Consider the following 20,910-nt stretch of genomic DNA (forward strand, 5'->3'; position numbering starts at 1 on the left):
CAGTCTTTGGTTTGGGGTACTGTTGTGGGAGACTGGAAGGCGGATTGGATCTAGGTGCCCTTATGCTGTGCACAAAGATTACCAAAACAATGAGGATTGCCTTGTTGGGAGAATGGGGAAGCTGCCTCAAATCCTTCTCTCCACCTAAGGAATATTATGGGCTTTTAAAGGAAGGGCCATGTGCCTGGGGGCAGGTCAGGGTGTGACTCTCAAGGAGCTACACCCTGGGGCAGGTCACAGGGGATGGTGATTCTTGGCAACAGGAATGTTGCTCAGGGGCCTTTGGAATCTCAGCTTCTTCATCCTGCAGCCATCGTTTTTTGGGGAACAACTCAAAAGGTCACAAAGTTCTTAAAGGAGAGGATTTTACAGGGATCAATAAATTTATTCAATGGGGAGCCAGTTACAATATAATGCTGAGAAAACGCCTAGCAGTTTCTAAATGTCACCCCCAAGAATGTACTGCTCCCAGGTTGCTGTCAGGGATAGCACAGGCTCACTGCAGGATTCACTCACTGGGGCAAAGAAAGCTTGATACCGACATCCTTTAAAGCTCACAGGTTTGGATTTGTAGTTTGTAACATAGTTTGTAACATAGAGTTTGTAACATAGAGTTAAGGCTGGAAGTAACCCTGACCAAATGGTTGCCACCTTTTGCAAGTCCTCTCTAGCAAATCTGCCTTACAAATTGACAAGCCAGGCTCGGCGCCTGTGGCTCAAGCAGCTAAAGCGCCAGCCACGTACACCTGAGCTGGAGGGTTCAAATCCAGCCAGGCCCGCCAAACAACAATGATGGCTGCAACCAAAAAAAAAAAAAAAAATAGCCAGGCGTTGTGGCGGGTGCCTGTAGTCCCAGCTACTTGGGAGGCGGAGGCAGGAGACTTGCTTGAGCCCAGGAGTTGGAGGTTGCTGTGAGCTGTGATGCCACCGTACTCCATCCAGGGTGACAGCCTGAGGCTCTGACTAAAAAAAAAAAAAAAAAATAGCCAGGCGTTGTGGCGGGTGCCTGTAGTCCCAGCTACTTGGGAGGCGGAGGCAGGAGACTTGCTTGAGCCCAGGAGTTGGAGGTTGCTGTGAGCTGTGATGCCACCGTACTCCATCCAGGGTGACAGCCTGAGGCTCTGACTAAAAAAAAAAAAAAAACAAATTGACAAGCCAAACGACCTGACAAAACCATTCCCCCTCATCAGAAATCACTGCAGAATCACACGCCACAGGACATGACTTTGAAAGTTTCCCCCCTTGAATCATCAGGGTGATCACTCTGCTGACTAGTTATTCCACACACATGTATTATTTCCACGTGGCATTAGTCAGAAGACCTTTTTACATTTTGTCTTTAGATGTATTGATATTTATTTACCAAAACAAGCACTTTTAGAAGGATTCTATAACAAAATCTGTACCTGAGATAAAATCAAGTTTGTTTGTTTGTTTTTTTTGAGACAGAGTCTCACTATTTCACTCTTGGTAGGGTGCTGTAGCATCACAGCTCACAGCAACCTCAAACTCTTGGGCTCAAGTGATTCTCTTGCCTCAGCCCCCCGAGTAGCTGGGACTACAGGCACCCGCCACAATACCAGGCTATTTTTTTTGTTTGCAGTTGTCATTGTTGTTCAGCATGCCCAGCTGGGCTTAAACCTGCCAGCCTTGGTGTATATGGCTGGCACCCCACTCACTGAGCTACAGGCCCGGAGCCAAAAAGAAGTAATGTTAACAGTGCAAATGCAAGTGTCTACTCCAAATTATGAAACATGAAACTTACTTATGGAAGCTTGACTTTTTATAAAAGATATTTTTCTGGTAATGTCATTGTTATCTGTTCTTATTATGTGCCATCATTTTAACTTTCAGATTCTAGTATCTAAATTTTTCTTTCTCAATCTCAGTAACAAAACTTGTGATCATTCTTTATGATGCAATTAAATAATTTATGTAAAATCTCAATGTTTATTGTAAAATCACTTTGTTATACTATGTACAACACAAATGAAAATATAACACCAGAAGATTTTATGTACTTTAAATGTGACTCAGTGCACCAAGAATAGGTAAAAAAATAATGGAACTCGGTCTGTAAACAATCAACCCATTTCCCCAAAATGAAAAGAAATGTCAATGAAGGAAGCAGTAATTCCAGGTACCTTTTATAGAAGAAAAGTAGAAATAAAAAGGAGTGTTTACTTGGCATATGTATGGGGCGAGAAGGCTGCTCAGCTGATATGCTGTATTTTAGAGAGTGACTAACAATGTAATCATGTCTTTCCTGTTGGCACGTCTTGAAATCACGATGACAACTTAAGATGAACTAAAGTGACACAAAGGCTGACAGACACACAGTGAGAAAGCGTTGAGCAGAGTCATGAGTAGAAGCTGTGAGGCAATAGAGCCTTGAACAGACCAGTCAGCTGGGCTGGTCATCACAGGTGGTGGCCACCTTCTCTGTTCTGCATCTCCCTACCCGCTTCTCTCATCGTAGCTGGTTTTCTTCTTGCAGCTTTTCTCTCTGCTCCATACCTTCTACCTGTTCATGGCTCTATTGCCTCACAATTGTGGCTATTTTTAGAGACTTGATCCCCATCATTCCATCGTTTAAACACCAGGTGCCAAGCATCCAAATGCTCTTCCATGCTATCTGGGCCATTTCCTAAGTTTCTCTTTTGCTTTCAATGCCCTTTCTACATATCCTTTGTCCCATGATCTAACTTAGTGCTGGCATTTGAATAAAGGATTGAAAAATGTCTGTGTGAGTTAAAAAAAAAAAAAAAAAAGATTTAACCTGTAATCCTAGTACTCTGGGAAGCCCAGGCAGGCAGACTGCTTGAACTCAGGAGTTTCAGACCAGCCTGAGCTAGAGCAAGACCTCATCTCTAAAAATAGTCACAATTGTGGTGGGTGCCCCTAATCCCAGCTATTAGGGAGGCTAGGATTGCTTGAGCCCAAGAGTTTGAAGTTGCTGTGAGCTGTGATGCCATGGCCCTCTACCAAGGGTGACAAAGTGAGACATTGTCTCAAAAATAACATCAACTTGGGCGGTGCCTGTGGCTCAGTGGGTAGGGTGCCGGCACCATATACCAAGGGTGGTGGGTTCAAACCCGGCCCTGGCCAAACTGCAACAAAAAAATAGCCAGACGTTGTGGCAGGCACTGTAGTCCCAGCTACTTGGGAGGCTGAGGCAAGAGAATCTCTTGAGCCCAGGAATTGGAGGTTGCTGTGAATTATGATGCCATAGTACTCTATTGAGGGCAATAAAAATAAATAAATAAAATAACTTCAACAACAATAAAAAGGATTTAATTCAAATAGTGAGCATTTAAATTTGTAAGGATGATATGAAGGCGGATTTATTGGTGGAAAAAGATACGTACAAATTTGCTGTGACATGACAGATCATATAATAGAAAACCAAGAATCATGCATTGGCCTTCTGCAGAAAGATAGGGCTTAAAAGACAGAATCAGATGTATAAACTCCATTAAGTGAGAGTCTGAATCTACCATTCTTCGTCACAAGTAATGCTCACTCCCCAGAGAATCAGTGAATAATACGGAAACCAGAGAAAGGGAGTGGGAAGAGGGGAATGGGTGGAGGCCTTCATTGGCAAGGAGGGTAATCTGAGCAAAAGAAGTTTTGTTTCTTTGTTTTAAATGGTCATAGAAAGTTTTTATTTGCTAGCCTTGTATTAAAAGAAACTGTCCAAATTTACCCATGAACATCGATCATTATCTATTAATATTTTCTTTTTTTTGAGACAGAGTCTTAAGCCATCACCCTGGGTAGAGTGCTACGGTGTCATAGCTCACAGCAACCTCCAACTCTTGGGCGCAAGCAATCCTATTGCCTCAGTTCTTCTATTTTTAGTAGAGTCAGGGGTCTTGCTTTTTGCTCAGGCTGATCTCAAACTTGTGAGCTCAGGAAGTCTACCCACCCCAGTCTCCCAGAGTGCTAGGATTACAGGCATGAGCCACCGCACCTGGCCATCTATTAATATTTTCATTACTGTCCTGTGTCGTTGGGCTAAAAATGAGAATTCCAGAAACTCAGAAATTCTCTCAACTCCCTCCTTGATAGATACACAGGAGAAGACTCATTACTAAGATCACCCAAGTCTTCTGGAAGCTTCCTACAATCTCATGTAAAGAAGGCTTGTGGGGAAACTAAAGATTTCTGTTCTTTAGTTTTGTCCTCCTCTCGCGGTCCAAAAGTCTCTCGCTGACTCCCTGTATCCTCAAAGGGATGATTATAGGCAGATCCCACCAGCCAGGGATGCCTGGAGTCTTATCTCCCCAGACTCACAATGCCCAGATGCAAAGAAGGCACCTGTTCTGGGCCTTCTGCCAGTCACCTGCTCACACAGATAGTACCGACACACTGTGTGACTGCACCGTGACACAGCTGATTCACCTGAGATGTGCAGAGAGGCGCCATACAATTATTAACACATATTTAACTTCTATTTTTATCAGAAATGATTTTGTGCCCTTCTTCTATTTAACATTTACAGAATTAAAAAACAAAGAAAAAAGTTAACCTAAACTTTATTCTGTATGCCAAGGTTGTTAAAAATCAGCAAACACAATGGTGGAGAACAAGATGGCGGCCGAGTAACAGCTTCTTTGCATCTGGGCATTGTGAGTCTGGGGAGATAAGACTCCAGGCATCCCTGGCTGGTGGGATCTGCCTATAATCATCCCTTTGAGGATATAGGGAGTCAGCGAGAGACTTCTGGACCGCGAGAGGAGGACAAAAACAGTGGAAAACTGGCAAGTAATCACGTGTGTTCGATTGGTCTAATCCCGCCGACAGCTGTAAGTGCAGTAGCAGCCAGACTGCAAACCGGAAAGGCCTTACCTGTGAACTGTTTTGGTGTTTTTGGACTTGGCACTCAGTTGAACTGCCTCGGGGAGAGCTTGAGCGGGAGTGTGGAGAACTTTGGGCGTTGTCTGGGACACCAGACTGAGCCACTGAACCAGACCGACGGAGCTAATAGTGTTTGGCTGTGGGCCGCAGGGAGCCATTGTGCGAGAACTGCCAGAACAAGGTCTGCCCTAGGGGTTGCAGAGCAAGGATCAGGCGGGACCTAGTAACCTAGTGACTGAGCAGCCTAAAAGGCGGGGTCTGAGCCACCTTACAGCCGTAACCCTCAGGGGCAGAATGACACCGATTTTGGCACACTGGGTAAGTGGATAGCCACTTCATCAGTGATTCCAGTGACAAGCACTTTCCTGGGAAAGCTTCTGCTTAGCAAGTTTAGAAGCTTAAAGTGCCTTTTAAGAGGGCTGAAGAGAGACTTAGGGTGTCTACCCTATGGGGTTTGAGAAATCAGCGAAGGCCTCCAGTCGTATCAGCATTGTAATTAATATCTCATACCCCAGAAGACCATACCCCAGAAGACCACCTATGGCCCAGACAATATACAACAAGATATATATACTGCTTTGTTTTTGTTTTCTTTGTTTGTTTGTTTTTTGTTTATTTTGATGTTGTTTTTTTTTAATTTCAACCTTTTCCATACAGATTTTTTCTTTTCTTTCTCCAATTTTCTAGTGTAAATACAATTTGCCATTGCTGCCTTTTTCAAAAACTAGAATGTCATTTTTGCTAGTGTTTCTACCCCTATTATATGTTTTCTCACGCAATTTTATCCCGTAAAGTTTTCTGTTTGCTTGTTTTATTTGATTTATAGCATTGTTATCTTTTCTCTCTACTTGGTGGAGGTGGGGTACTGTGTCTGATCAAGTTAGCAAAGAGTTGCTCACCTCAAGGGAACCACCCAACTGGGAACCCCAGAGGTTGGGGTTTTTTTAAGGTTGTGTCAAAGTACACTGCTGTACACCTATATTGCGCTGTCTCCCTCTTTCTGTGCCTCTCTTCTTTTTGTCAATATTCCTTTTACCCACCCCCTCTCCTTTCTCTATTTTCTTTTTGTTCTTTCCTTCTTTCTTTTATCTCTTCTTGCTTTTCAACCTTCTCATCCTTCTGGTCCTATACCAAAGGACTCATTGAAACTTTAGGGGCGGCGCCTGTGGCTTAAGGAGTAGGGCGCCGGTCCCATATGCCAGAGGTGGCAGGTTCAAACCCAGCCCCGGCCAAAAAAAAAAAAAAAAAGAAAGAAACTTTAGTCCACAGGCATGGGAACTTAAAGAGCAAGAGGAAGTGAAAGGAAAATTAGGGCAAGGAAACAGATAAAAGAAATCACTCATGAGCAAGAAAGCAACATGAAGAACCAGTCCAGAACAACCCCTCCAAGGGACCATGAGGTAGCTATTGCAGAGGATTCCACCAATAAAGAAATGTTAGGAATAACAGAAAGGAAATTTAGAATACACATGATGAAAACAATGAAGGAAATGATGGAAACAATGAAGGAAACTGCCAATAAAGTGGAAAATAACCAAAAGGAAATCCAAAAACAGAATCAAATAAGAGATGAACGATATGAAGAATATAGAAAGGATATAGCAGAGCTGAAGGAAATGAAGCAGTCCTTATGGAATTTAAAGATGCAATGGAAGGTATCAGCAACAGGTTAGACCATGCAGAAGAAAGAATTTCAGAGGTAGAAGACAAACTTCTTGAGATAACTCAGATAGTAAAAGAGGCTGAAAAGAAGAGAGAGAAAGCAGAACGTTCACTGTCAGAATTATGGGACCTTAGGAAGCGTTCCAACATACAAATTATAGGAATCCCAGAAGGGGAAGAAGAATGCCCCAGAGGAATGGAAGCCATACTAGAGAATATTATAAAAGAAAATTTCCCAAATACCACCAAAGATTCTGACACACTGCTTTCAGAAAGATATTGGACCCCAGGTTGCCTCAACTCTAACCGAGCTTCTCCAAGACACATTGTGATGAACCTGTCCAAAGTCAAGACAAAAGAAAAGATCCTGCAAGCTGCCAGGAATAAGCGCCAGTTGACCTACAGGGGCAAATCCATCAGAGTGACCGCAGACTTCTCTAATGAAACTTTCCAAGCAAGAAGACAATGGTCATCTACCTTTAATCTACTTAAACAGAACAATTTCCAGCCCAGAATTCTGTACCCTGCGAAGCTAAGCTTCAAAATTGACAGAGAAATCAAATCATTTACGGATATACAAACATTGAGAAAATTCGCCACAAGACCAGCTCTACAGGAAATACTTCCACCTGTTCTACACACTGACCATCACAATGGATCAACAGCAAAGTAAAAGCTCCAAAATTAAAGGACAGAACCTAACCTCCGCACTGATGCAAAAGATAAAACCAAACAATGGACTCTCACAAAATAAGATGAATAGAACACTACCACCCTTATCAATTATTGCAATAAATGTTTTTTTTTTTTTTTGTGGTTCTTGGCCGGGGCTAGGTTTGAACCTGCCACCTCCGGCATATGGGACGAGTGCCCTCCTCCTTGAGCCACAGGCGCCACCCATGCAATAAATGTTAATGGCTTGAATTCCCCACTGAAGAGACATAGATTGGCTGACTGGATTAAAAAACACAAGCCATCCATTTTCTGTCTGCAAGAAACACACCTGGCTTCAAAAGACAAATTAAAGCTTCTAGTCAAGGGTTGGAAGACAATTTTTCAGGCAAATGGAATTCAGAAGAAAAGAGGAGTTGCGATCTTATTCTCAGATACATGTGGATTTAAAGCAACTAAAGTCAAAAAAGACAAAGACGGTCAGTCTATATTGGTCAAGGAAAAAATACAACAAGAAGACGTTTCAATTCTAAATATTTATGCACCCAATTTAAATGCTCCCTGATTCTTGAAACAGACCTTAATCAGTCTGAGCAATATGATATCCGATAATACCATAATAACAGGGGACTTTAACACTCCTCTTACAGAGCTGGACAGATCCTCTAAACAGAAATTAAACAAAGAAATAATAGATTTAAATGAGACCCTAGAACAACTGTGCTTGGTAAACGCATATAGAACACTCTACCCTAAAGATAAAGAATACACATTCTTCTCATCACCCCATGGAACATTCTCCAAAATTGATCATATCCTGCGACACAAAACAAATATCAACAGAATCAAAAGAACTGAAATCTTACCTTGTATCTTCTCAGACCATAAGGCACTAAGGGTGGAACTCAACTCTAACAAAAACGTTCAACCCCACACAAAGGCATGGAAATTAAACAATCTTCTGTTGAATAACAGATGGATGCAGGAAGAAATAAAACAGGAAATCATTAACTTCCTTGAGCATAAGAACAATGAAGATACAAGCTACCAAAACCTATGGGATACTGCAAAAGCAGTTTTGAGAGGAAAATTTATCTCTTTAGATGCCTACATTCGAAAAACAGAAAGAGAGCGCATCAACAAACTCACAAGCCATCTTATGGAGTTGGAAAAAGAACAATCTAAGCCTAATGTCAGTAGAAGAAAAGAAATCTCCAGAATCAAATCAGATATCAATAAATTAAAAACAAAAGAATCATTCAGAAAATTAATGAAACAAGGAGTTGGTTTTTTGAAAAAATAAATAAAATAGATAAACCATTGGCCAGACTAATGAGAAATAGAAAAGTAAAATCTCTAGTAACCTCAATCATTAATGATAAAGGAGAAATAACAACTGATCCCACAGAGATACAAGAGATCATCTCTGAATACTACCAGAAACTCTATGCCCAAAAATTTGACAATGTGAAGGAAATGGATCAATATTTGGAATCACACCCTCTCCCTAGACTTAGCCAGGAAGAAATAGAGCTCCTGAACAGACCAATTTCAAAGAGATTGAAGAAACAATAAAAAATCTTCCAACCAAATAATGCCCTGGTCCAGATGGCTTCACACCAGAATTCTATCAAACCTTCCAGGAAGAGCTTATTCCTGTACTGCAGAAATTATTCCAAAAAATTGAGGAAGAAGGAATCTTCCCCAACACATTCTATGAAGCAAACATCACCCTGATACCAAAACCAGGAAAAGACCCAAACAAAAAGGAGAATTTCAGACCAATCTCACTCATGAATATAGATGAAAAAATTCTCAACAAAATCCTAGTCAATAGATTACAGTTCATCATCAAAAAAAGTCACACATCATGATCAAGTAGGTTTCATCCCAGGGATGCAAGGCTGGTTTAACATACTCAAGTCCATAAACGTTATCCACCATATTAACAGAGGCAAAAATAAAGATCATATGATCCTCTCAATAGATGCAGAAAAAGCATTTGATAAAATCCAGCATCCTTTTCTAATTAGAACACTGAAGAGTATAGGCATAGGTGGCACATTTCTAAAACTGATTGAAGCTATGTATGACAAACCCACAGCTAATATTTTACTGAATGGAGTAAAACTGAAAGCTTTTCCTCTTAGAACTAGAACCAGACAAGGTTGTCTCTGTCACCTTTACTATTCAATATAGTGCTGGAAGTTCTAGCCAATACAATTCGGCAAGACAAGGAAATAAAGGGAATCCAAATGGGAGCAGAGGAGGTCAAACTCTCCCTCTTTGCTGATGACATGATCTTATACTTAGAGAATCCCAAAGACTCAACCACAAGACTCCTAGAAGTCATCAAAAAATACAGTAATGTTTCAGGATATAAAATCAATGTCCACAAGTCAGTAGCCTTTGTTTGTGCCAATAACAGTCAAGATGAGAAGCTAATTAAGGACACAACTCCCTTCACCATAGTTTCAAATAAAATGAAATACCTAGGAATATACCTAACAAAGGAGGTGAAGGACCTCTATAAAGAAAGTTATGAAATCCTCAGAAAGGAAATAGCAGAGGATTTTAACAAATGGAAGAACACACCATGCTCATGGATGGGCAGAATCAACATTGTTAAAATGTCTATACTTCCCGCTTCCTCCCTGGCTGCCCGAGGATCGCCCGCCATCATGAACGACACAGTAACTATCCGGACCAGGAAGTTCATGACTAACCGACTACTTCCAACGAAACAAATGGTCATTGATGTCCTTCACCCTGGGAAGGCAACAGTACCAAAGACAGAAATTAGAGAAAAACTAGCCAAAATGTACAAGACCACACCTGATGTCATCTTCGTATTTGGATTCAGAACTCACTTTGGTGGTGGGAAGACAACGGGCTTTGGCATGATTTATGATTCTTTGGATTATGTAAAGAAAAATGAACCCAAACATAGACTTGCAAGGCATGGCCTGTATGAGAAGAAAAAGACATCAAGAAAGCAGCGAAAGGAACGCAAGAACAGAATGAAGAAAGTCAGGGGGACTGCAAAGACTAAAGTTGGTGCTGGCAAAAAGGCGAAGGACTAAAGACTCTGCAGTGATGTTATTATCTGCAGCCATTGTATAGATTTTTCACAAGAGGATTAATAAAGACTTTTCATGTGAAAAAAAAAATGTCTATACTTCCCAAAGCAATCTACCTATTCAATGCCATTCCTATCAAAATACCAACATGGTACTTTCAAGATTTGGAAGAAATGATTCTGTGTTTTGTATGGAACCAGAAAAAAACCCGTATAACTAAGGCAGTTCTTAGTAATAAAACTAACGCTGGGGGCATCAGTATACCAGATTTTAGTCTGTACTACAAAGCCGTAGTGGTCAAGACAGCATGGTACTGGCACAAAAATAGAGACATAGACACTTGGAATCGAATTGAAAACCAAGAAATGAAACTAACATCTTACAACCACCTAATCTTCAATAAACCAAACAAAAGCATACCTTAGGGGAAAGACTCCCTATTCAATAAATGGTGTTGGGAGAACTGGATATCCACGTGTAAAAGACTGAAACTGGACCCACACCTTTCCCCACTCACAAAAATTGATTCACGATGGATAAAGGACTTAAATTTAAGGCATGAAACAATAAAAATCCTCCAAGAAAGCATAGGAAAAACACTGGAAGATATTGGCCTGGGGAAAGACTTCATGAAGAAGACTGCCATGGCAATTGCAACAACAACAAAAATAAACAAATGGGACTTCATTAAACTGAAAAGCTTCTGTACAGCCAAGGAGATAACAACCAAAGCAAAGAGACAACCTACACAATGGGAAAGGATATTTGCATATTTTGAATCAGACAAAAGCTTGATAACTAGGATCTATAGAGAACATGAAAAAAGTCAACAATCCCATATATCAATGGGCAAGAGACATGAATAGAACCTTCTCCAAAGAAGACAGATGAATGGCTAACAAACATATGAAAAAATGTTCATCATCCCTATCTATTAGAGAAATGCAAATCAAAACTACCCTGAGATACCATCTAACCCCAGTGAGAATGGCCCACATCACAAAATCTCAAAACTGCAGATGCTGACGTGGGTGTGGAGGTAAAGGAACACTTTTACACTGCTGGTGGGACTGCAAACTAGTACAACCTTTCTGGAAGGAAGTATGGAGAAACCTCAAAGCACTCAAGTTAGACCTCCCATTTGATCCTCCAATCCCATTACTGGGCATCTACCCAGAAAGAAAAAAATCCTTTTATCATAAGGACACTTGCACTAGACTGTTTATTGCAGCTCAATTTACAATCGCCAAAATGTGGAAACAGCCTAAATGCCCAGCAACCCAGGAATGAATTAACAAGCTGTGGTCTATGTATACCATGGAATACTATTCAGCCATTAAAAAAAATGGAGACTTTACATCCTTCGTATTAACCTGGATGGAAGTGGAAGACATTATTCTTAGTAAAGCATCACAGGAATGGAGAAACATGAATCCTATGTACTCAATTTTTTTTTTTTTGGCCGGGGCTGGGTTTGAACTTCCTACCTCCAGCATATGGAACCAGCGCCCTACTCCTTGAGCCATAGGCGCTGCCCTATGTACTCAATTTTGATATGAGGACAATTAATGACAATTAAGGTCGGGGGGGGGTGGGTAAGGAAAGGCAGAGAGAGGGAAGGAGGGAGAGGGGTGGGGCCTTGGTGTGTGCCACACCTTCTGGGGGCAAGACATGATTGCAAGAGGAACTTTACCTAACAAATGCAATCAGTGTAACCTGGCTTATTGTAGTACCCTCAATGAATCCCCAACAATAATAAAAAAAAAAATCAGCAAACACTTAGAAGTTACTGCAGGTGAACAGACTGAAGGGGAGGAGGAGGGAAGGAGATCAGCTGGGATTGAATGGTCCAGGGCAAGCTGCCAGTCACCCAGTCAACAAACACCAGCCTTTCTTTTAAGAGTTTAGTTTCTCATATTGATGGGAATGGTCTTTCTTAATTAAAGATTTTCAAATTCCAGAAGGGAGGTGGCTCATGACTATAATCCTAGCACTCTGGAAAGCTGAGGCAGGTGGATCCCTTGAGGTCAGGACTTCCAGATCAGCCCAAGCATTAGAAAAACTAACCCAGCGTTGCGGTAGGCACCTGTAGTCCCAGCTAATTGGGAGGCTGAGGGTTGCTGTGAGCTGTGATGATACAGCCCTCTACTGAGGGTGACAAAGTGAGACTCTATCTAAATAAATAAAAAACACTTCTCTACCATCAGTGCCACCCATTAGGCATTTAGTCATTTGTAGCCTTATGATAGTATTTAAATTTTCATGTCCTGTCTTCCCAAATAGACTAGAAATTCCCTGGGTCCTATACTTTGCATTAACTATAGCAGATTGTGTAGCCCATACAGATAATAGGTCTTCAAAATATTTCTCAAGTATCTCTTATTTTAATACAAATGAAAACACCACTAATACTGATCCCCTCTCCCCCAATATTGATATTTATTTAAGTAAACTAAGAACCTCTTTCCTTTATTATTGGGCTTAAGTCAGCCTTGCTGCTTTGAACCTAGAGGTGTGGGCTCAATAGAGCAAAGCAGTTCTGGACACCGGGCCAGCCTTCAAGGGACTTCCCTCTGGTGTGCCATGGCTTACCTGGAGGGTGCACAGCAGGCAGTAGAGCAATGACCTCGTAGCTCTCCTCAGTGACTCTGGACAAGCTTCCAAACCCCAGTCCTCGAGCCCTATGCTGGTGGGCAGGACACAGCTAAGAGAGGGATCCCCTGCTTACTGAAGACAAAACACACTTTTGCTGACTCTGCACCGAAGGGGGGCTGCTACTGAAAACCAGTTTATTGCTGCTTCAAGGGGGAAAAGCAGCCACCTGAAATGCAGTGTCTTGCTTTATGTTTTTTGAGGGGGTGTCTCAATGATCAGTTGATCCTAATTATTTTTGCCTAGAATAGGAGAGAGAGAAAGCTCCTGACCAAAGTTCAAAGCTGCAGGGAGGAAGTGAAAGTTCTGCAGTTTCCTCTGGCTCGCTGGGCACCTGCTGTCCACCAGGCTGTTCACCATGGCTTGCCCTGTGGTGGTTCCTGTGGGCCAATCGGTTCCCCCCTTTTCTGTCAGGTGGCTGTGTTCAGCTTTTCCCCCAGAAGTCCTTCACCAGGCCATCTGGAGCTGGGGAACAGTTTCCAGGCTCCTTTGGCCAAAATTCTACTTTGAAATCTGCCCAGCCCTTCCCCACTCCAATCCTGGTCACAGGCCTAAAATCTGAGGCCTCAATTGCCAGGAGATAATGGACATGAAGAGATTGTATCTAAATATTTCAAGGTTCTGGGAGGCCGAGGTGGATGGATTGCTTGAACTCACAAGTTTGAGACCAGCCCGAGCCAGAGTGAGACCCCCCCATCTCTAAAAATAACCAGGGGCTGTGGCAGGAGCCTATAGTCCTAAGTACTTGGGAGGCTGAGGCAAGGTGATCCCTTGAGTCCAAGAGTTTGAGGTTGCTGTGAGCTGTGATGCTAGAGCACTCTACAGAAGGCAACAAAGTGAGACTTGGTCTCAAAAAAAAAAAAAAAGAAAAGAAAATTTAAATATTTCAAAGTTAATGAAAGAAGAAGCCCATTAGTATCCACATGTAATAAATACCTTCCCCTGGAATCACAAAGTATAGAGCCCACTTGGACCCACTGGCTTCAGTGTAAGTAATAGGTCGAATGCCACAACCTTGCCAGAGCCAGAAATCTGGGCGGTGCCTGTGGCTCAAGGGGGTAGGGTGCCAGCCCCATATGCCAGAGGTGGCAGGTTCAAACCCAGCCTTGGCCAAAAAAAAAAAAAAAATGCAGAGCTAGAAATCTGAGTTTACGCAAACTGTCCTTTTCCTTTCCTCCTGTATCCCGTCTGTCCCCAAGTCCCGATAATTTGATTTTCCAAGTATTTCTTGTATCCCTGGCCATCTCTTCATCCCTTTTCAAGGCCCCTACACAACTCTCCCTTAATCCAGGCTTTACTTTTCACCGGGAGCACCTACCTGAGAAGCAAATTGGACTCTGTCACTCTAAGCATTTCAGCAGTTCTCCTTTACCTCCACTTTTGTAAAGTGTGGGGTCCTCAGCACGGCACACAGAGCTTCCTGAACCCACCCCTGCCTGCTGTTGCCTCTCACGTTGTCATCTAGTGACACCACCGGAGATGGGGCATGCAACTCCCCATAATCGCTCAGGCCTTTGCTCCTTACCTGGCGCTGTTCACTACACTGGGAGCAGCCTTCCCACCTTTATGCTCCTTTCTTCAAGACTCAGTTTATCCACAAGTCTTTTCTGAGCCCTCACGGGGGGCTAAACAACCTCTGTGTTCCTGTGTGTGACTATCTTATTTGCCACATTATGGTAAAAATATCTTCTTCACTACATGGAGAGGTTCAAGAGAGCATTTCTGTATCTCTGGTGCTAGGTTTATGGTAGGACCTCAGATCTATCTGCTGAGTAGATGAGTGCAGCTGAACAGAAGTGTTGTTGAATCATGAGAAGGAAAATAAAAATCTATCCTATGAGGCTCTCACACCCGTGACCCTGATGCTGCAAGGCACTGACAGGAGGATCCTGAGGAGGGACAGGTTCCCAAGAAGACTGTCTTAATGCTGCAAATGGAAGAGCTGGTCACACCTGCCACCAGAAGAAAGAGGTGAAATTGCAAGGTGGATGCTCCCTCTCTCCCACACCCCGCCTGGAGAGGACCACTATCAGGACTTCCCCCACCAAGGTGGATACTCCCTCTCTCCCAAATCCCGCCTGGAGAGGACCACTGTCAGGACTCCCCCTGCCAAGGTGGATGCTCCCTCTCTCCCACACCCCGCCTGGAGAGGACCACTATCAGGACTTCCCCCACCAAGGTGGATACTCCCTCTCTCCCAGACCCACCTGGAAAGGACCACTGTCAGGACTCCCCCTGCCAAGGTGGATGCTCCCTCTCTCCCACACCCCGCCTGGAGAGGACCACTATCAGGACTTCCCCCACCAAGGTGGATACTCCCTCTCTCCCAGACCCACCTGGAGAGGACCACTATCAGGACTTCCCCCGCCAAGGTGGATGCTCCCTCTCTCCCAGACCCTTCCTGGAGAGGACCACTGTCAGGACTCCCCCTGCCAAGGTGGATGCTCCCTCTCTCCCACACCCTTCCTGGAGAGAACCACTGTCAGGATTCCCCCTGACAAGGTGGATGCCCCCTCTCTCCCACACCCCGCCTGGAGAGGACCACTGTCAGGACTTCCCCCGCCAAGGTGGATGCTCCCTCTCTCCCAGACCCGCCTGGAGAGGACCACTGTCAGGAGTCCCCCTGCCAAGGTGGATGTTCCCTCTCTCACAGATGCTGCCTGGAGAGGACCACTGTTAGAATACCCCCTGGCAGCCTGACAGCCACCACTCAGGGGACTGCTTTCAGCAAGCAGATCTTCCAGTCAGGAGGCCGCCACTGTGAGTATCTGCAGCACCTCAGAGACACAGCTCAGATAAGCATTCGCATCACTTTAATGATAAAACTATTGCTTGAGAACACTGTTCGGAAATTATGACATTTATAATATTTATGAGTTGGTTTTAGACACATGCAAATTAAAAAAAAAAATTTATTTATTGTTTTGTTTCTGTGAACTCTTCTTAAGGCTCTGGGAGGCCCGGAACAAGGTGTTATAAGTTGACACACGGGGGGGAAGTGAAAAGAAAGCCAAGGAAGGAGCTGCAGCTAGAGCCGGGCAGAGCTCGCGGAGGGTGGGGCCCGGTGTCCCTCCAAGGTGGAGACAGCTACCCTGGAGGAAATGTGTTACTCATAAACCTTTGAAAGACTTGCCTGGATGGCAGTGGCAAAGCAATTAGACAGCCGTGGATAGACATGACCTAATTTATCAGCTTCTCAGCTGCCTTCTGTAGAACCAGTGCTACCCCATAATTGACAGCTAAGAACAAGTTTTGGTGGGGCGAAAGGGGGGGGGCTGCTGTGAAGAGGGAAGAAAATGACATCCTTAAAGAGGAAGAGGCTCTGAGAAGCACATCAGAAAGGTAGATACTCCCTCTCTCCCACCCACCTGGAGAGGACCACTGTCAGGACTCCCCCTGTCAAGGTGGATGCTCCCTCTCTCCCAGACCTGCCTGGAGAGGACCACTGTCAAGACTCCCCCCTCCAAGGTGGATGCCCCCTCTCTCCCACACCCTTCCTGGAGAGGACCACTGTCAGGACTTCCCCTGCCAAGGTGGATGCCCCCTCTCTCCCAGACCCACCTGGAGAGGACCACTGTCAGGACTCCCCCTGCCAAGGTGGATGCTCCCTCTCTCCCACATCCCTCCTGGAGAGGACCACTGTCAGGACTCCCCCTGCCAAGATGGATGCTCCCTCTCTCCCACACCCCGCCTGGAGAGGACCACTGTCAGGACTTCCCCCGCCAAGGTGGATGCTCCCTCTCTCCCAGACCCGCCTGGAGAGGACCACTGTCAGGACTTCCCCCGCCAAGGTGGATGCTCCCTCTCTCCCAGACCCGCCTGGAGAGGACCACTGTCAGGACTCCCCCTGCCAAGGTGGATGCTCCCTCTCTCCCAGACCTGCCTGGAGAGGACCACTGTCAAGACTCCCCCTGCTAAGGTGGATGCTCCCTCTCTCCCAGACCCTGCCTGGAGAGGACCGCTGTCAGGACTCCCCCTGCCAAGGTGGATGCTTCCTCTCTCCCAGACCTGCCGAGAGAGGACCACTGTCAGGACTCCCCCTGCCAAGGTGGATACTCCCTCTCTCCCACCCACCTGGAGAGGACCACTGTCAGGACTTCCCCTGCCAAGGTGGATGCCCCCTCTCTCCCAGACCCGCCTGGAGAGGACCACTGTCAGGACTCCCCCTGCCAAGGTGGATGCTCCCTCTCTCCCACCCACCTGGAGAGGACCACTGTCAGGACTTCCCCTGCCAAGGTGGATGCCCCCTCTCTCCCAGACCCGCCTGGAGAGGACCACTGTCAGGACTCCCCCTGCCAAGGTGGATGCTCCCTCTCTCCCACCCACCTGGAGAGGACCACTGTCAGGACTGCCCCTGACAAGGTGGATGCTCCCTCTCTCCCACACCCCGCCTGGAGAGGACCACTGTCAGGACTTCCCCCGCCAAGGTGGATGCTCCCTCTCTCCCAGACCCGCCTAGAGAGGACCACTGTCAGGAGTCCCCCTGCCAAGGTGGATGTTCCCTCTCTCACAGATGCTGCCTGGAGAGGACCACTGTTAGAATACCACCTGGCAGCCTGACAGCCACCACTCAGGGGACCGCTTTCAGCAAGCAGATCTCCCACTTGACTTGGTCTCTGGATGATGGGGAAGGGAGAGCTTTGAAGTACAAGCTCAAGTGCAATGCCATACTTAAGCCAGCAGCTTAGACCTGCCCTCCATTACACACAGTCCTGGAAGTCACTTTTATGTGCCTCGATGGCGTCTTTTAGAAAAGCACTCCATGTAAGCCACATGGCAGCAATTGTTCAGATGGACATTGAACATAACCACGGAACGGCCAATGTGAAAGCCTTATGACCACAGCAGTGGTCAAGGAAGCCAGCTCACAAGGCCAAGATCTAAACAGGTTGTGGACATGAAGGCATTTGTGTTTATATAAGACCCACATTAAGTGGGCAGTAAAAAACAGGAAAACAACAAAAAGTAAGAAGTGATTCTTCCAGTTGCCTGTTTAGCTCCAGGGGCTGAACGTCCCTTTGATCCTGCCAAGCAATTTTAAAGGGGGAAAGTACTAGAAACAGTTTACCGGGTTTGTGTCTGTGTCCCTGTCACTGTCTTTTGCTGAGACCCCAGGCTTTCCTCTCTCAAACCACAGGGTTTCCAGAGAGATGGAGTCCCTCAGCTCATGCAAAGGAATGACATGTAGGAAGGATGTGACAGGTAGATGAGTGACCCCAGGGCCCAGGCAGCCAGGATGGAACCTCCTAGCGCACATTAAACTTATAGGAGGAGCTCTAAAAATACTCATGCCAACCTGGTCTCAAAACAATTAATGGCTTAGGATGGAGCCTAGCACTGGTAGTCTTGAGAGTTCCTCAGGTGGTTGTAATTCCAGCCAGGGCTGAGAATCCCTATCTTAGCAGAGCCTGTGGCCTAAGACCTGTCACCACAGATGCCAGGCAGCCACATCAGATGTGTCATCAGCATGGGTGGGCCCGCAGAGAGGAGAAGCAGAGTCAGAAGGAAGAGAACAAGTGCACGACCCCCTCCTGGACAGGTGACTGTCAGTGCCTGCCACATTGACACTGCATCACTAGCTGAACTGGATAGTCTATAGCCTCTGCTTGGAAAGTCCGGCACAAAGCTTTCCCCCAGGAGGGGGGAGAAGAAGCCTGGCCATAGGGGAGCCCATCCACAGGCCAGCTAGAGACATATCAGGTGACCTAGTGTGAAGTCCAGGGAATCAGGACCAGGAACAATCCCCCAGCTGAAGGAGCGGATGAAAGGCTTCCCGGGAGGAGGAGAGGTGAGCAGAGTGAGTAGCTGGCCCCCAGAGGGTCCCTCAAACTCTTCAAATTCCAGTTTCAGTACATGTTTAACCTTTCCACAAAGCCCCCTCCACATAATGTGCCCTGTGTGAGACGTCCTTCCCACCCCCACGCAGACCCTGACTCATGCACACGTGACAGACCTGAGCACAGGGCCTTTCTGGGAGCAGGGCAGAGAGAAGCACAGCACAGAGCGTGGCAGGGAAAGACGGTGGCACCCAAGGCACAGATGAGAGAGAGAGAGGAGCTGTGAGAGAGCAAAGCGTGAATAGGAAGGGCAGGTGAGGACAATGGGAGGGAAACACATGAGCACCTTCAGGCAGGGAAGCTGCAGAATCTGAAGGACATGAAATCCGGTGGAAGAGAAAAGAAGAGGACAGGCGACTGCTCTTCCCCTGCTGTGCTGGCTTCCGCGTGGGTTTGGCCAGAAAGATTAGTCTCTGGCAGGAGATTAAAGCGAAGGGGAAAGGTCTGAGTTATTTCTCCCCCTCCCTCTGCCTCTGACCTTCTGGAAATGACTATTTCTCCTACATCTCCAAATCCCCAGTGATACTTATTGTGGTTCTGGTTTATTCTGGGGGATCCTAACCTGGATAACACCACCTGCTGCCCTTTCTCTCTAGCCAGCAGTGTGCTGCTGTAGCTGGCCATTTGTACTGGCATACAAGAGCAGATTGTTAAATATTCAGGAATTTTGCAAGCTGGTTGTTAAACTCTTGCTAGCTTTAAATTAGCCTATGCTATAAATTAGAGCCCCCAGCCCCTTACAGTCCGCAGGAGACCCACTTATCTGCTAGCCCTGGCAAGGCTGCCTACTGCTGCCAGCCTCTGTCTCCGATTGCCTCACTGTCCCCTGATTGGTTTTCTGCTTCGTTTTACCTCCGTGTAACCATTTCACCTCCCTACATTCTGTTTTAAATACTGAGTAGCTTCTGTTTTCCTGATTGGAGCCTGACTCATCTATTGAAGAGTTTTACCAGCTTCCCTGAGACTGGAGAAACATTACATTTATAACATGTGAGGTTTTTATTGTTTTGCCCAGTAATTCTGCTATTCCTTTATTCTTGTGATTAAGTAATTTTTAAACCAAATTAATTTTGTTACAAGTTAAAAACTTATACCACCCTACCAGGGCATTAGTTTGATCTACAAAATAACCAGATCTAAATGACAATTGGGCCACTTGATGGACACCTCCAGATGACTGATCTACCTCAGTTGGGTTTGTCATTTGCACAGAAAATGGGAAGAGGAAAGAAACTCAAAAAGGATTCATTGGCTGGGCCGGGTAGGTCATGCCTGTAATCCTTGCCGTCTGGGAGGCTGAGGCAGGTGTATCGCCTGAGCTCATGAGTTTGAGACCAGCCTGAACCAGAGCAAGATCCTGTCTCTAAAATAGCTGGGTGTTGTGGTGGGTGCCTGTAGTCCCAGCTAGTTGGGAGGCTGAAGCAAGAGAATCGCTTAAGCGCAACAGTTAGAGGTTGCTATGAGCTGTGACACCACAGAACTCTACCGGGGATGACAAAGTAAGACTGTCTCAAAAAAAAAAAAAAAAAAGCATTCATTAACTATGTATGCTAATACAGGTAATAAAAACAATCACACTTCACGTACATAAGCCTTTCCCCATAAATTCCTTCTCAGATTTCATGGACACTGATGCCTCATCAACTCTTTGTTGTTATTGTTTGATTGCTCCACAGATTTTTTGCCATAAAAATATTATCATGGAAAATTAAATTAAAAATATCATGGGCCTTAAAAGGGAATGGAAACAACTGGTACCAGGACAACTTGCCAGCTATTTGGAAAAAAGTAATTAACACAATTATCATACCTTAAGAGATAAAATTTAATTATAAAAAAGATTTTTAAAACTAGAAGTAAATATTGATCTACTCTCTGGATGAGAAGAACGTTGTCATCTTAAAAACAAAAGGAAATTTTTAAAAAACTTGGTATATGGGTGGTGCCTGTGGCTCAGTGAGTAGGGCGCCGGCCCCATATACCGAGGGTGGCGGGTTCAAACCCAGCCCCGGCTGAAGTGCAACCAAAAAATAGCCGGCATTGTGGCGGGCGCCTATAGTCCCAGCTGCTCGGGAGGCTGAGGCAGGAGAATCACGGAAGCCCAAGAGCTAGAGGTTGCTTTGAGTCCTGTGACATCATGGTACTCT

The 20,910-nt window shown here is 45.2% G+C and overlaps 2 protein-coding genes across 4 annotated transcripts in view; one reads left to right on the forward strand and one right to left on the reverse strand.

The window, feature by feature from the left end:
• The window catches only part of EXPH5 (exophilin 5), an 87,779-nt gene that overhangs the window by 49,894 nt on the left and 16,975 nt on the right, over nucleotides 1-20,910 (reverse strand). The window lies entirely within an intron of this gene.
• On the forward strand, nucleotides 9,865-10,277 carry LOC128588153 (40S ribosomal protein S24-like). Its single transcript, XM_053594813.1, has one exon. It carries the CDS (start codon nucleotides 9,876-9,878, stop codon nucleotides 10,275-10,277), a length of 402 nt encoding a protein of 133 aa, XP_053450788.1. The 5' UTR covers nucleotides 9,865-9,875.

Source organism: Nycticebus coucang, chromosome 6 (genome assembly GCF_027406575.1).
Source record: "Nycticebus coucang isolate mNycCou1 chromosome 6, mNycCou1.pri, whole genome shotgun sequence".
NCBI lineage: Eukaryota > Metazoa > Chordata > Mammalia > Primates > Lorisidae > Nycticebus > Nycticebus coucang.